At 43.5% G+C, this 16,292-nt stretch overlaps 1 protein-coding gene across 1 annotated transcript in view; it reads left to right on the top strand.

Moving 5' to 3' along the window:
- The window catches only part of kcnh3 (potassium voltage-gated channel, subfamily H (eag-related), member 3), a 202,614-nt gene that overhangs the window by 142,385 nt on the left and 43,937 nt on the right, over nt 1–16,292 (top strand). The window contains exons 4-8 of the mRNA XM_054746568.2: nt 2,841–2,980; nt 3,541–3,799; nt 5,660–5,817; nt 5,888–6,089; nt 14,649–15,002. Of these exons, the coding sequence (XP_054602543.1) occupies nt 2,841–2,980; nt 3,541–3,799; nt 5,660–5,817; nt 5,888–6,089; nt 14,649–15,002 (1,113 nt within the window). The remainder of the gene's footprint in view (nt 1–2,840; nt 2,981–3,540; nt 3,800–5,659; nt 5,818–5,887; nt 6,090–14,648; nt 15,003–16,292) is intronic.

A 16,292-nucleotide genomic window follows, 5' to 3' on the forward strand; every position in this document is an offset into this window, starting at 1 on the left:
GGCCCGTGGCAGGGCTCTGATGATTCAGGCCTGTCGGTGAGCAGCTGCAGCATTTCTTTAAAAAACGTTGACATGAAGATGTGAGAAAGAAGAGCAGCTCTATGATGCAAGTATGAGGTCCATGTGAGAGTAAAACAGCTATTCCTTCACTGAAAATCCCCCTAGATCACATTGTGTCTGTGACTGGACAAAATGTCAGCTGGTCTGGAGGCACAACGATTTAAGGCCCTCATGGTCTCTCTCCGGAGGGCGGGGGGGGTCTTTAACAGGCTGAGTGACATTTAATGTTACCATGGCTGACTCTGTCGTTTACTCAGGGGATTGGCTGGACCATTTTTAAAGTGGTGACAGAAGTCAAACACTGACCTTCTAGAGCAGTAGTCTGTAAGCTTCAACATACAGACCACAAACATTCAGTTTCTGACTTAATTCTGTCGCAGTTCGATAACCCCGCTTGCAAAACTGGTCCCATCAAAGTTGTTTTAGCATCATGAAAAGCTCATATCCTTTAAACGTGCTGGAAGTTCCTCTAGCTCTTTTCTTTCTATGTACTCAAACACAGAAAGACCACCTCTGTGGTGGAAAAACACCAGTGAAAAGTCTTGTTGTTATTGAGGGCATCTAATACAAAAACATTCATCTCCTTTAACCACGTCTTCATGGAACAGATGCAGGGAGCTGGACACTCGCATTGATGTCGATTTGAGAATGGCAATATTGTTTTAAAAAGTCTTCTGATGCAGCGTGATGCTAAGTCACGCATGTGCACAACATGCTAGCAGCACGCAGAAAGACTGCAGCTGGAAGTAGAACCTGCATCCTCTTCACTGTGCTACCATCTGCTCTACCATGCCGACCTAGGTCCCATTTTCACATCAGTAAATCCAGTTTTGGGGAATAACTCTGCAGGAATCATTAGCTCCATTATCACTTCTGATTTCTCCTGGGCAGTTAACAGTTGTCTTTAACATGAAAAGCAGGTTAAAGGAGGAGTTTGGAGACCATCTGAAGGTGCATTTTAATCCATTAAACCAGTTTTATTTCAGCTTAGAGCTTTTGCATTTCCTCCAAAAGTGAGGAACGGTTGATTCTGGATTAAATTACACTTAAGATTCATTAATGTTGAGATTGCGTTCCTTCAATTATTAAAACAAAAAATAACAGAGATGAATCAAATGCTTTAATGAGAATTTTGTGTTGCAAATTTAGAAAATAACACACTTAAACAGTAGTCTCATGCATGGGTTTTCCCTCGGATCCATGACTGTTCTCACGTTTACTTTTTCATTTACCTCTGAGTCTGGACTCAGATTAACCATCACCTCTGTACCAGAAGATAACGCTAAAAGCAGTTTCTGCAGAGGGTGTATAAACGGTGTAACCCTAAAGCCCTAACTCAGCTCAGCTCAGCTCTCTAACTGCCATGTGTCTTGTTTAAAGCTCCAACCAGAACAATGAGCAGCACACATCTGTCTGCACATGTGTATCTCATTCAGAAAGAGGGAAAGCAAGAGGAGGAAAACCTTAGTCCTGTCCGTCTGTGATTAACCTGTAATTGCAGTGACAGATGTTCTCTTTGTGCACCATCAGAAGCACCTGAGCTTAATTCTACGAACAAACAATGTTAAAGACAAATCACAGTTTTTATATAATTCATTGATTTGGTTCCATGAGTGTCGGTTTGGGGCAGGAGTCTAACCCAAGACATGCAGAATCACAACACTGCACACAGATTGAAGGAAAAGTAAAATTGTTTTGTTAATAAGGGGAACTGAGGGTGCGCTGGGAATCCAGCGGATCAGGAGAAACGGGAACCAGGGTCTGGAGAGAGAGCGAACCAGAGGTGAGTCCAGGAGAAAAGGTCGAGGCAGGAATACTGAGAGGAGACTTACGGGGGATGATTGGGTTTGAGGAATGATGGGAGGTTGAGAGCCAGGGTGGAACCAGAGGTGAGTTGTTCTGAGCTGGAGAGGGAGCGCAGGGTTGAGAGTGAGAGCGGGTCAGTCTGGGAGGAGGATGATGAACGTGACTGAATGTGGAGTCCAGGAGTCCTATGGAGGTTGAACGAGTAAATCCAGACGAGCAGTGAACCTGAGGTGGGCGAGTCCAACAAACTCAGAAATCACACTAGTATCCAAAAAAACACTAGAGTCAAAAATTCACTAGAGAAATTACGAGTAACCAAGAGAACAAGAGCGAAGGCTGGAAACTACCGAGCAGTAGTAATCATCCGGCGTCGAGTAGTGTTCAACATCTCCTTAAGTAGTCGACCCGCTAATCAGCCGATCAGGTGCAGCTGCCGCTCCCTCTCCTGCAACACACTCAGAGATGGTTAGGATGAGAGCGAGTACTCACCCCTCTCACGACAATGAGTGGCTGCTTTCCAACAATGGCATGATGGCCAAAGAGCAGGAAATGTAATAAAGCAGAAGATGTCTTGTCTGAGTGATAGTTTAATTTAGCTTTTATGAAGCTAAATCCTTCATACAATCTGGTTTTGTGTTTCTGTTTATCTGTATGATGACTGCTGTTCATGTGAAACAAAGAAGGAACGTTGTACGGATTTGTTTCCGTAAACATTCATAGAAACAAATCAAGTCTATTGAATTGTATTTTTACGGAGGGAAGGACTTCACAGACAGCAGCTAGAGCAGATCTGCTGTTCACACAAATGGAGAACATGTTTATCAGAACTGATCGTTTCACTGATTCAGCCTGCTGCTGATGACCCACTGTTTACTGATCTTGTCTCATCTTGTTATTCAAGCATCACTTCTAAAGAAGCCTGTTAAAATGAAGAGGATCAGATCGGTGATTGCATGTCTTCTGCTTGTCCACAGACGAGGAGACGGGCTTGCAGGTGCATCAGGTATCTCGTCCCCCCGGCTTCAATGCCAACCGGCGCCGCAGCAGAGCCGTTCTCTATCAGTTGTCAGGACACCTTCAGAAACAAGACAAGAGCAAGATCAAGATCAACAATGTGAGTTCATCTGCATCCGGCATGACTGACATTTACCCGCTGGCTGAGACTTCTGCAACATCTCACAGCAGACGAATGCTTGGATCTTTAATGAGAAACAAGGTGGTCGTTTGCATGAATTAAAACACAGAATACAATCCTGCATCCAAGCTGCTGAAAACAGAAACTAGCAACCTGAAACATGTAGGGAAAACACGATGAACCCCTTCTCTAGTATCTCAGCATAGCAGCTGAGGACGGCTGGGCGCTGTAAACTGGACACATCCTGACAGATTATGAGAAGGACATGAGGAATGTGTTCACGCTTGGTTGACTCGAGGTTAAAAGCGTTCCATATTTAGCTGGTTTCAGTGATAAAGCAATGTGCTGACGTGTGCGGTTTGCATTCAGAGGTGACTGTATAGTAGTTCCTCATCAGCCTTCATAAAATGAGTAAACTTTGTGTTTATGACTACAGAGTAAAAACCTAAAAATGTTCCTTTATTTAGTTTGATGAATGAAACTAATAACAACCTGTGCCTCGTTGGCTGCTGACGTCTGTCTCCTCTCCTTTCGTCTAGAACATGTTTGGGCAGAAGCCTCCCATCCCAGAATATAAAGTAGCAGCCATACAGAAATCCCACTTCATCCTGCTCCACTACGGAACCTTCAAAGCCGGCTGGGATTGGTTGATTCTGCTGGCCACCTTCTACGTGGCCGTCACAGTGCCCTATAATGTCTGCTTCATAGTTGGTGGAGGACAGGATGAAGGCGGCAGCAGCGCCCTGCGCAGTCCACCCAGCAAATGCGACATCCTCGTAGAGATTCTGTTCATTTTAGGTAAGACTGATCTCTGTTTATATCACATGTGACTCTTTTTAAAGTTAGAATAGTTCTAGGATCGATAGTCCCTCTCACAAAAGCTATCTCACCAGCTCTATACTTGATGTTTTCAGTAGTTTCCAGGATGGGCCTTTTCAGGCCTCTGTCACTTTCAGGAAAACAATCTGCTGCTGGCCCCGCCCCTCCATGTCCTCAATAGGCTGGGCTTTTTTCTTTTAAAATTTTAACAAACTTGGGCATTTATCTCAACAAAAATGGGAAACCGTGAGTCACATTGCTAATTTTCTACCAACAGCCTTAAAGTTAAAGCACTGAGTCACATCAAAGTGATGATTTTAAAGGTGTGGTTCACTGAAAAACATTTTTAATGATTATTTCTGATTCTAATCAGCAACTCTGGGTGTTTCATGCAGGCTGAACATGAAAATAGTCTCCTACACCTTTCTCCTGAATGAACTTCTGATAGATGATAGACAATTAAACTCTAGGATTAGAAAAGCCTGACAGATCTATGTCACGCTGTCACTTAACATTCATGGACTCGCCCATCTTGACTCATGAAGGGGAAGGCTGTTGTTGGTTTCCCCCCACGCGTCCAAACCTGGGCGTAGATTGCAATTTAACCATGAGCCCTACCAAATAAAAAAGTTTTAAGCCTAGTCTTAAAAGTAGACAAGGTGTCTTCCTCACGGACTAAAGCTGGGAGCTGGTTCCACAGGAGAGGAGCCTGATGACTAAAAGATCTATCTCCCATCCAGTCTGACAGCTAAGTGCTCTGTTAGGAACATATATAATAATCAGATCACCGAGTGTCCATTTTGATATGAACAGGCAGCCAAGTGAGGGGACGTTCTATGCAAATTTCAAAATGTGTTACATTACAACAACTTTTTCAGACATTCCTAAACCAAACACAGACAGAAAATGATGTCACATTTTTCTCACATTTGTGGTGTTTATAGAGACAGCAGAGACCCGCATGGCAGCACAAACAGATACAAAAATCAGATGTTTGTAATAGGTCCTTTTAAAAGTAATCAACTCATTTAAAATTACCACCAATCACATCAAAGAAACTGAGGAAAAAGTAAAACATAATTAACCTAATAGTATCTGATATTAGCTAGTTTGTATGAACGTGATGTAACTTTTTAGGAGATCGGAGTAGATTGCCGTCATCCAAAGTCCTGAACCAACTCTTAAAACTCCTAGAAACCCATCACCAGCTGCCAGTTTCTCCCTGGACATTGTTTGAGGATATTTCTGCTGGATTAGACCCATGGATGCAATTATATTTACTCATGTAAATAAAATACAGAGTTACACATAAATATGTAAATGGGTGTGAAATGTGAAACTTACAGGACTGTAAAAAAACACATCAAAAGCTGACAAAAATAACTAAATATTTTACATTTGTTTTGAAGTCTGTGAATAATGATTCAAATTAAATTTGGGGTTTGGATTCTGTGTGAACAAAAAGAAAAACTTCATTTGTGGCTTGTTCGTATCATTATATTATCCACCTGTCATCATCCTCTATCAGGGTTTTGTGATAATGGGAGTTCTTCCATTTTTAATGATGCATGTTTCTCCAGGAGGACTTGAGCCATTTACGAAAGGCCATTACTTCTTAATCCCCACACATTTCCGGAAAAACAAACCATCTCTTTTATTTTCTAGTCTGTTTGCCCAGCTGCAACAACGTTTTGCATTACACCTCTTTAATGGAAGATTTGTTTACTGGAAGAGTGGATACTGAACTTATCACTAAAACTACAGAAGCATCCTGCAGTTAAGCGTCTGACTCCTGTCAGTCAGCAGGAGGTCTGCATAAGTCATGTTTATTGTCCTCAGACATCTTGTTAAACTTCCGGACGACGTACGTGAGTACATCAGGTCAGGTGGTCTACGATGCACGCTCCATCTGCGTTCACTATGTCACCACCTGGCTCTTTGTGGACCTCATCGCCGCTCTGCCCTTTGACCTGCTGTACGCTTTCAACGTCAGTGTGGTGAGTAGACGTGTCACAAACTTAGGTCACAAAGTCACATTTCCTCCTCTGATTGAAGCCGTGTCTGCAGTACTTCGGAGTCCACTTGTTGAAGACAGTTCGGCTGCTGCGGCTGCTGCGACTGCTGCAGAAGCTGGAGCGCTACTCCCAGTACAGCGCCGTGGTGCTTACGCTGCTCATGTCCATGTTCGCTCTGCTGGCTCACTGGATGGCCTGTGTCTGGTACTTCATCGGCCGCAGAGAGATCGAGAATCCCGGCTCCTGGGACATTGGTTAGTGACTCTTTTTTTCTTTAATGTCTCTTAACTTTAGCCTTTAAAAGCATAAGATTATCAACCCTTCCTACAACTTTCAGCTAATACCACATCAAATTGTGGTTCACTCACTCATTCACTTCGTCAACCGCTTGATCCTCAGTAGGGTCTTGGGGAGCTGGTGTCTATCTCAGTCACTGGGTCAAAGATTGAAGATGAGGAGAAAGAGGATGCTAGCAATGGGTACCGAATTTGGTACTTTTTATGGTACCAACCGAATTCCATAGTACCGACCGAGCACCGATTCACGTCATTTGAAACGGTGCCTCGTTTCGGTACCCGTCCTTCATAACGAGAACATGCCTAGACAGCTGCACATGCGCAAGAGCGTTATGTCGTTGGTTGCTGCGAGCGAGTTGTAAACAGAGCAGCATGGTAGAAAGAATGCACGCTAAAGCTTGGGTCCACCTCACTAAATGTGATGCGCTAACCACATATCACCACTCAGGGACAACAAGTTACCATTCTCATGATAGAATCTACGTTTTCTACCTCAGCGATGATGCCAAACAAAAAGGCTGAAAAAGCTCAACACACATAGTGAGAAAAACACACAGTAGCAACAATGCAACATGATCCTACAGAAGCAGCTGTTTACATCAAAGCCCCAGATCTCCTCTTTACAACAATATAAGAACCATCACTCAACTCTAGTGCAAAACTCAAGGAATGAGCAGCAAAACAAAAAAGCGTAAATTCAGTCTTACCTTTGCTGGTTTATGGTCATGAAAATCCGCGTTATGGTAAAAAAAAACACAAGGTTTGTTTTAATCCAATGTTCCGACGTCACGCTGAGGAGTTTCCTGATTGTCTTGTGCTTTTGTTTTCACCTGCTGGAGAGTGTTTTCACGTCTCTGATGCTACATTTTCATCATACTCCGCTCCCCTGTCCCACATGTTTTAGGTGTTTCCCTGCTGCCACAGACCTGATCTAAATGAATGAGAGATTAACAGGTTTTAACAGGTCACCTGATGTCATCCTGAGGAGGGGATGCAAATATATAAATCAGGTGGGCTGAAGCAGAGACATGGAAAACATGCAGGACAGGGGGTGCTTGATAAAAAGGGGTATTGCCTAAAATCTTGTCACAATATATTGTTTTCTTCTGTTTATTTATGTCAAAATGACTTTTGGAATATTCTCACAGATGAACTGCAGCAGAACGAATACTCCTAAAAGTCATAGAATACCATTTAAAGAACATTTAAACTTATTTTAAAAATAAACGTTTCAAGTTGTTTTTATGTTGTCTTATGATTCATTCTTCAAACAAAGCCACACAAAAATCTGCACAAAATGAATAAAGATGAAGATATTTTTATAAATTCAAACTAGTTTGACCGGAAGAGAAAATTACAAAAACAGAAATAACATTTCTTCATGTTAAGTGTTGCTTCGCTGGATAAAAATGATGCTTTGCTGCATTTTTTTCAGCAGCATTAAATAAGGACTCTGCCGCTGGGTGAGCAGCGCTCTGATCAGCGGTTCTGGGGTTATTAGAAGAAGAAGAAACAATGTTTTATGTAGCGTCTCTCAAGATAAAAACCATGAGGAGCTTCACAAGAACAAACATAAAAATAGATTAAAAACTTAAAAAGATTTTAAAATTGGTAAAAAAATAAAAAAGATCATAACATTTGGAGCGGTAAGACATCATAATTTAAATAATGCGAGGAAAGGGAAGGAGAAAGCGGCTTGAGTGTTTTACCAGGAGAAACAGCTGCAGATGGAGATTTGATCACGGGAGACGTCCGAAGGTGAAGATCGTGTGATAAAACAAACATCGTTTAAGGCAATTAGCGTTGGCAAGCTATTAATGCAGATATGACTTTACTGTTGTCAGAGTTATTAACGGAGGGCGTTTTTCTGTTCAACATCAGCTGCTGATGTTACCCCATCTTCTGTTCAGTACACCTGAATCCACGCTGCTGCTGCAGCCGCTCCACGGCTGACGCAGCCTGACAAACTTCATGTCGCTGTTGACCTGAAAAGATCATTGATAAGATATCGTCATCTTGCTCCGCCTATCCGGGTCCGGGTCGCGGGGGCAGCATCCCAACTAGGGAGCTCCAGACCGTTGTAATGGAAATGAAGGGTATTACAATTTAATTAAGAACCAGAGATATTAATGATCCATACCTGGAAGGACCTGGGCTTTTAAAATCAGAAGTGATTCTTTTTATTACAGGGAAATTTAAAAGTAAACACTTTGCATGAACTGAGAGACAAGAGAAGAGAGAGACCTTGGAACGTTTAAGAAAATTTATTATCTAAATTATTTTAAACAGGACTAACTCTCTAATGATGGATGCGAATGGAAGGTAATGAGGTGGAGTGTGTGTGTTGGTGCGATGTCAGTTCAGAACCTCTGTCTGGAGAAGCGAGTCTGAGTGGGAGATGTTGTTTTGCTCCTAACTGATCGACGTTTGAACTTTAGTCAGGACAGACATGAGACGCTATCTGGTGCCGTTCTACATTACCCGTCAGGGACTCCCGTGTTAGATCCGGCTGCCTGGTCCTCGGACCCTCCTCTGCTGCTGGAACCGATGAAACAGCGTAGACAGCACGACAAACCAGTCTATGGATAGTCTCCAGGTAAAAACGGTAGATGTTTCACAGCGTCAAAGGGACCCCCCTTTGGGTCAGCGAGTTCAGCTTTTATTCTGAAGGAACTGTTGTTTTGTTGGTAACAACGACAGGATTTTCCAGCTTGACAGTTCTCAGCTTAAAAGTAAAACATACAGATGGCCAGTCAAGTTAAAGTTAAAGTCCCATTAGTTGTCACACACACTGATGTGTGTGCGAAATTTGTTCTCCGCATTTGACCCATCCCCTGGGGGAGTGGTGAGCAGCAGACACAGCCACGCTTGGGAACTATTTGGTGGTTTAACCCCCCAATCCAACCCCTTAATGCTGAGTGTCAAGCAGGGAGGCATTGGGTCCCATTTTTTTCAAAGACTTTGGTATGACCCGACCAGGAATCGAACCCTGATCTCCCAGTCTCAAGGTGGACACTCTACCACTAGGCCACTGAGCTGGTACTGAGTCCGTACTTCACTTAGCAATGATGGACATCAGATGATCTCGAGAGCTGGTTGAATACTGAACACAAAATGGCGATGTTCTGTTTTATTAATCTTGGTTGTTTACGATTCTTGACGAATCGCAGTGGACAGATTAAATAAACACCACAGAAACTCTGCCACGCTTCAGAATGAAGGTTCTGATTGGATGAGTAAACAATGTGTCATGCGTTGACATTACGTGAATCAGGATGTCTAGTGCAGTTAGACCAAAGTCATATTACTCATTAAACACATTAATCATAACATTGTGATTTCACAGATCGGTCACATGGTTATTATTGACTAACAGTTGTTTTGATTAGCTTTATTAAAATAGAGTTCTTTGATTAATTAAAAGAAAAGCGTTCTTCTTCCTTCTTCTGTCTTCTTGCTGGAATGTAAACATTAGAAGCAAATGCATGACCTTGGCTGTTCATGCACACTGGCGCTGTGTCACAAGGACAGCTGTTAGAGGGGAGAAATGGCTCATTCATCACGTTACACCATCCTCTCCCCGGCCACCTCCACCAGCTCCTCCGGCAGGTCCCCAAGGCGTTCCCGGACCAGACTGGAGATGTAACCTCTCCAACGTGTCCTGGGTCGACCCGGGGGCCTCCTGCCGGCAGGACATGCCCGAAACACCTCCCCAGGGAGGCGTCCAGGAGGCATCCTGACCAGATGCCCAAACCACCTCAACTGACTCCTTTTGATCCGGAGGAGCAGCGGTTCTACTCCGAGTCCCTCCTGAATGTCCGAGCTCCTCACCCTATCTCTAAGGCTGAGCCCGGCCACCCTACGGAGGAAACTCATTTCGGCCGCTTGTATCCGCGATCTCGTTCTTTCGGTCATTACCCAAAGCTCATGACCATAGGTGAGGATTGGGACGTAGATCGACCGGTAAATCGAGAGCCTGGCTTTCTGGCTCAGCTCCCTCTTCACCACGACAGATCGGCTCAGTGTCCGCATCACTGCAGACGCTGAACCAGTCCTTGATAAGATATCAACCACATATTACTGTGCGTTGCTATATTTGAATATTCATTAAGCATAATGCATCCCAGCCCAATGTTTTTCTTTTACCAGGGCAGAGCCAATGCTGTCATCTTCTGGATAATGAACTATTCATTTTCCCCGTACCCCCGTAATGCCAGAATAAGTATCAATTTTAGTCTTAGCTCTTGTGGTGCTGTACTGTTTTCCCCACAGCAGAGTGCGTTTAATTGTGAAAGAGCTTGATCTTTTCATTATGAAAAGAAAAAGTCTGTTAATGACGTGGTCCTGCTTCGGGTTCTTCACAGCAGACAGTGCCTTTAGATAATGACCTAAGTTACATGCAGTAATAAAACACCATCAGCAGCTGCAGCATCATTATAGGAAGGCTTTAATATGAATAGAAAGGGAATTCTGCCATTGCTGTCTTTTGCTTTTGACTAATTGCTGACAGTCACCCTGGAAAGTCTTTGAGTTGTTGTGACAGTTTGGCCTGAGGTCCAGAGACAGTTAGAATCATTTCTGCACAAGAAGTTGTAGTTTACCATCTTTAAATGCCCATCCACTCCTGCTGTTAATCTCTGTGCTCTGATTCGCTGCCTCCAACTGAAAAATGCCTCCTGCGAGTTATACATCACATACTTGTCCTCCTTTTCAGTCCAGCCAGAAAACACTGATTTGTAAATGACTACAGGTCTGCAGAGCTCTGCAGTCTGTAAATTATTGACAGCCCTGAAGGGGAAAGAAACTAACTGCACCTTGCACCAAGTGAGTGACAGACAGAACGGCCCAGCATACGTTCACGCTGATATCAACCTCCATTGTGAATCACAGCTGGTGGCACATAAAGGTCAGACTGGTCTTTGCTTTCCCCTGGATTACCTCGGCCTTTCTGAATTGAGAGACCGCTGACATAAAGTGGCCGCAGCAACACTGACTGGCATTGCTTTGCTGAAACGTCCATGACAGATGGGCTGGTGCAAATCAATGAGAGTAAAGATGGAGGAAAACCAGCTGGAATCAGAGAAGGAAGAGAAATAACTTATCATTATTTATCTGAACCTTGAGTGCAGGTCCACAGGTAACGACTAAAGCTCATTTGTAGTAGCTCCATGTCTGTGTGTGTCTGTGTGTGTTTGTGTGTGTTTGTGTGTGTTTGTGTGTGTTTGCGTAATGCTCTAAATAAAATGAGAAACAAGAAAAGTGCCTCAGGTCACAGTCAGAAGCAATAAGTTTGCTCTCTTGCCCTTGGAAGTCCCTGTCTGTATGTCTGTACACGTTAATCAGACCGTGAGTAAGGGTTTCCTGACGCCTGCAGGACTTAAGATTCTCCACTCAGAGCTACTTCTGGAACATCAACAAATCTTTAAGGCTGTGTGTCTGCTTGGATCTGCCTTTGAAGGGCGACAATGTAGCGTAACAAGCAAAGCGCTGAGATGAGTTTTGTCAAAAGAAATCTTAGGTCCATGACACAAAATGATAACTGAACACGTCTAGAGACATTAAACACTTCCTGCTCAGAGGAAATGGATCGTAAGGGTCATGTAGCAAATGTCTGATGAGAGTTTTATCTAAATAAAAACGTGTTCTTGTCCTGAGTTATCTACGCTCTTCACCGATTAGGATCTGACGTGACTTCATGCAACAATCTTTAGGGTTGGGCCAAATAAAAACACAGATTGTTTTTATGCAAGTAGTTGTGTTTCAAATTACCACAAATGTATTTATTTTATCTTTCAAACATTAGCAAAATCATTGTGTGTGTCTGTGTGTGCGCGTGCATGCGCAGGGGCAGGTGCGCATGTGTGTGTGTGTTTGCGTGTACATGTGTGTGTGTGTGCGCATGCATATGCGTGTTTGTGTGTGTGTGTGTGTATATGCGCGTGCATGCGCAGGTGTGTGTGTGTGTGTGTACGTGCATGCAGGTGTGTGCATGTGTGTGTGTGCGTGCATGCATGCATGCGCGGGGGGGGGGTGTGTGTATGCACGTGCATGCGCAGGTGCAGATGCGTGCGTGTGTGTGTTTGTGTGTACGTGTGTTTGTGTGTGTGTACGCGCGTGCATGCGCAGGTGCATGTGTGTGTGTGTACATGTGTTTGTTTGTGTGTGTGTACGCACGTGCATGTGTGTGTGTGTGTGTGTGTGTGTGTGTGTGTGTGTGTGTGTGTGTGTGTGTGTGTGTGTGTGTACACTCGTGCATGCGCAGGTGCGTGTGTGTGTGTGTGTACGCAAGTGTGCGTGTGTGTATATGTGTGTGTGTGCGCGTGCAGGTGTGTGTGTGTGTTTCTTGAAAAGTAGAAACTGAGAATAGTAATAATAAAAAAGGTGTTAAATTGTAATTAATTGAAATAAGACATTGCTTTTGGAATGTAGTTAATATCATTGTTGTTGTTTTTATTAACATTAACATGAACATTAATGATAATAATAAAATGTGGTCTGAATAATAATTAAAAAACTAAAAACAAACATTCCTGGACAGGTGAGCGTGCTCTCCGATGACCAACATGCCTGTCAGCAGGTGTAGAAGTCAGCTTCGACCTTATGGCTGTGACTTCCTCCATCTTTGTTTAATGCAGCACAGTCATTCATCACTTTCATCTAATCTTTCTCACTCTTTGGTTCATTGTAACTTTGTGTTCATCTTTCTACAAACTGATGATAGTTTCATGTTTTGATCTGTACATCCGATTTAGCTTGTATTTTATGTGTTCCTATGTCCAGACCTAGCCTTGGGTTTCGCTTCGACACGTAGCTCTTTCCCACATTTTGTTTGTTGCTCCAGATTTCAAACACAGCAGATTTGGACCAACATGTTTTGACTCTCCTAATCATTTAGTTTTAGAAGCGTTTCCAGACTTCCAGCTGACATCCGTTACCTGCAGCAGCTCCTTATGACCTGTAAGTGTCCCATCATGCCTGCAGGATCCTGAAGATGCAAATCCAGATATTCTGTTTCTAAAACATGAATGAACAGGTGATTTTTAAATGCATGAATAAATGCAACACTTTTCCTTCCTCCTCACTGAGAAAGGACGCCATCGTTTATATAAACATGTCTGAGTCAATTTGACAATTCACCAGAACAATAATCTGAAAATAGTAGATTACTGAAAACATTTTGCTGTGTGGAGTTTAGATAATCTGTGTTCTGGGATTATACAAAATTTAGCATCATTTACATTCTTGCATGAATTCCTAGCAAAATGATTCATCTTCACCCATCCCCGTCCACAGTTCTGCATATCAACACACATCCTCCTGATTTAAATAAACTATGTTTTATTTTCAGTACGGGGTTGACTGGTGTGTGTTTGTAGTTCCTGTTGTCCAGCCAGGATTGGTGAAATATGAGTTGGCTTCCACCTCTTAGCTGTGATCTTCTTAGAACTGCTAGCTTTGCCTTTTATGAGTCTCCGGTGAGGAAAAGATTAGCAGCCATGCTGAACAGACAGGGTTCTTTGGAAGTTGAACTCATATCAGTTCTCCTGGGGGTTTAATGGCATTCAACCAGAATGCCATTAAACATTCTGAGGAAACTGTTCATGGTCATGCTCATATGGACAGCAACTCGTTGTTGGATGTGTTTCAGTCCGCCTTCAGACCACACCATAGCACTGAGTCTGCTTTGATTAGGGGGCTAAATGACATTCTGGTGGTATCTGACTCTGGGTCTAGGGTACTGCTGCTCCTGGTGGACCTTTCAGCAGCTTTTGATTTGGACGATCACCATATTTTACTGGAAAGGCTTGGGTCTTGGGTTGGGGTGACGGGGGTGGCACATAAATGGTTCCGCTCCTACCTATCCAACCGATCCATCTCTGTCCAGATTGGTGGCTGTGCATCCTCCTGTCTCCCACTGCCTTGGGGGGGGGGGGGGGGTGGGGGGGGGGCACAAAGCTCTGTTCTCGGACATTTGCTGATTTCTATCTACCTTCTGCCTCTGGGCAAAATCCTGAATCAGGACGGCCTGAGCTATCACATTTATGCTGATGACTGTCAATTATATGTGGCAATGGATGAGGAGAATGCAGGCTCACTATTGGCTGCATTTTTAGAAGATGTGAAGGGCTGGCTGGCATCCAACTTCTTAAATGTCTCATCATCCACATCCAGTCATCGAGTGTTCATTTCCCTTTGTCTTTCCAGATGAGAAAATCTAGTCACTCCGCCGAAGGTCCTACGGAAACCATGAAGGGCAAGAGAAAACATTGTCGTTGAAAGTTTTCTCTGTTCTAATTCTGATCCAACAAACAGCAAAAGATGAAAGAAATGTTTGCTGATTTTTCTGAGATGTTTTCATTCCAACAAGAAGATGTACTAAAATCAGACAACAGGAAACAAAATGTTGGTCCCTTGCCTTTCAGGGCTTCAGTTTAATATCCTGCTCAATGTTTTCCTTTTGAAACTAAAAACGTTGCTTCATATGTGATGAGATTCTTTCTGCTTTTATTCTCACAGGTTGGCTCCATGAGCTGGCGAAGCGCCTGGGTACCCCCTACCTTCCGCCCTCCCTGACAGCACACGTCCCCACCACAGTTAGCAGTCTCCCAGCTAACAGCAGTCAGTGGAATGTGCCAGGGTCAGAGGTCACAGGACAGGGAAGCTGGAACTCCAGCCAAGACTATGGGAATATGTCCGTGGGCAAAGGCATGCCTGGGGCAGGAGGTTTCAGGGGCGGCCCCTCGATGCGAAGCAGCTACGTGACCTCTCTGTACTTCGCTCTGAGCAGTCTGACCAGCGTGGGCTTTGGAAACGTGTCAGCCAATACAGACTCTGAGAAGATTTTCTCCATCTGCACCATGCTCATAGGAGGTAATTTAATTTCTTCACTTTGCATTAATGTGAGACTGATCTCTCAGAATGTGAAGCTGTAAAGTACGCACTCGGCTCATAATGTGGAGGAAAGGCTGCTGCACACGTTTTGCTACGTTTCGCTCATGATGCAAAGCAGATACAGACAGACGCTCGAGCTTGTTGAAGAAGATTTGTAGAGATTTACCTCGCTTTGTTTTATAAAAGGGTACTGGATTTAAACAAGACTCCTGGTTTGACCTCGAGTAACAGAATATTCTTAATTTTGTCATAAACAGTTTTTTAATTAACTTTTTTAATTGTTTGTGAGAATAGACTTGATTTATTTTACTGTCAGACTTGGTGCTGGAGCTTTTCTTTGCCTCCACTCTGTCTGGGTACCATCTAACCAAACATCCTCCTCAGAAGGGATAAACTTTATTCGGATTAATGTCCCCAGGTAAAAATCTATCATAGTTATGATCAAAGAGATCTTACTCTGTTTTCTCTTTTCATCAGCATGTGTGTTTATCTGTAAACAAGAGGCTAAAGCTACACAAACACTAGCCACTAGCAGTGCTGCTCGTCTGGCGCGCTACGGTGAGGCTCTACTAGCCACTGATTGGTCCAAAGCAGAGCAGCACTCAAGGTTATTGGCTGTTCATCTGTTATTTATATCAAAGTTTCTCAATGTATGTTTAGGACAGACGTGTGAGAAGGCCCAGTTGCACCATCGGACTGAGGCTTCGTCTGAAGTAACGAGGGTGGTGCCAAGGGTCTGTTGTAGTACAGGAACTGACCTGAAAGTGTCATGATTTATCAACGACAAACTCAAATAGCTGACCCAAGACAGACCGAATGCAGGTTTATTTTAACTGAAAACAGGTTATGTGCCAACTTAAAGCTCTGGGGCCTCATTTATCAAGCTCGCTTAAGCCGGGCGTACACTGTGCGACTTTTTCACTCGTAGCACTCAGTTTCAGCTCAAACTGTACGACTTCCTCACAGGGCAGATCTCACGAGCCATGCGCTCACACTGTACGTCTGGTAGCAACACGTTGGCCCTAAAAATATGCTGAATATAGCGGTTTTTACTCAACACGTCAGACTTTTTTGTCTTGTTTTGCCTGTTGTCCTTCAGGAGTGCTGCAGGAGGACACACAGGGATTTATGGGGGTTGGATGAGGAAAACGAAATAAAGAAAGTAAATCTGTGTTTTGTGATCAGTTTAATTTGACATGAACACGACAAACACGCTTTCTTGACAATCTTTGTGAGTAAAAAACGTGTAGAAATAAAAACGAACAGCGT

This window comes from Nothobranchius furzeri, chromosome 14, assembly GCF_043380555.1.
Source record: "Nothobranchius furzeri strain GRZ-AD chromosome 14, NfurGRZ-RIMD1, whole genome shotgun sequence".
NCBI classification, from domain to species: Eukaryota; Metazoa; Chordata; class Actinopteri; order Cyprinodontiformes; family Nothobranchiidae; genus Nothobranchius; species Nothobranchius furzeri.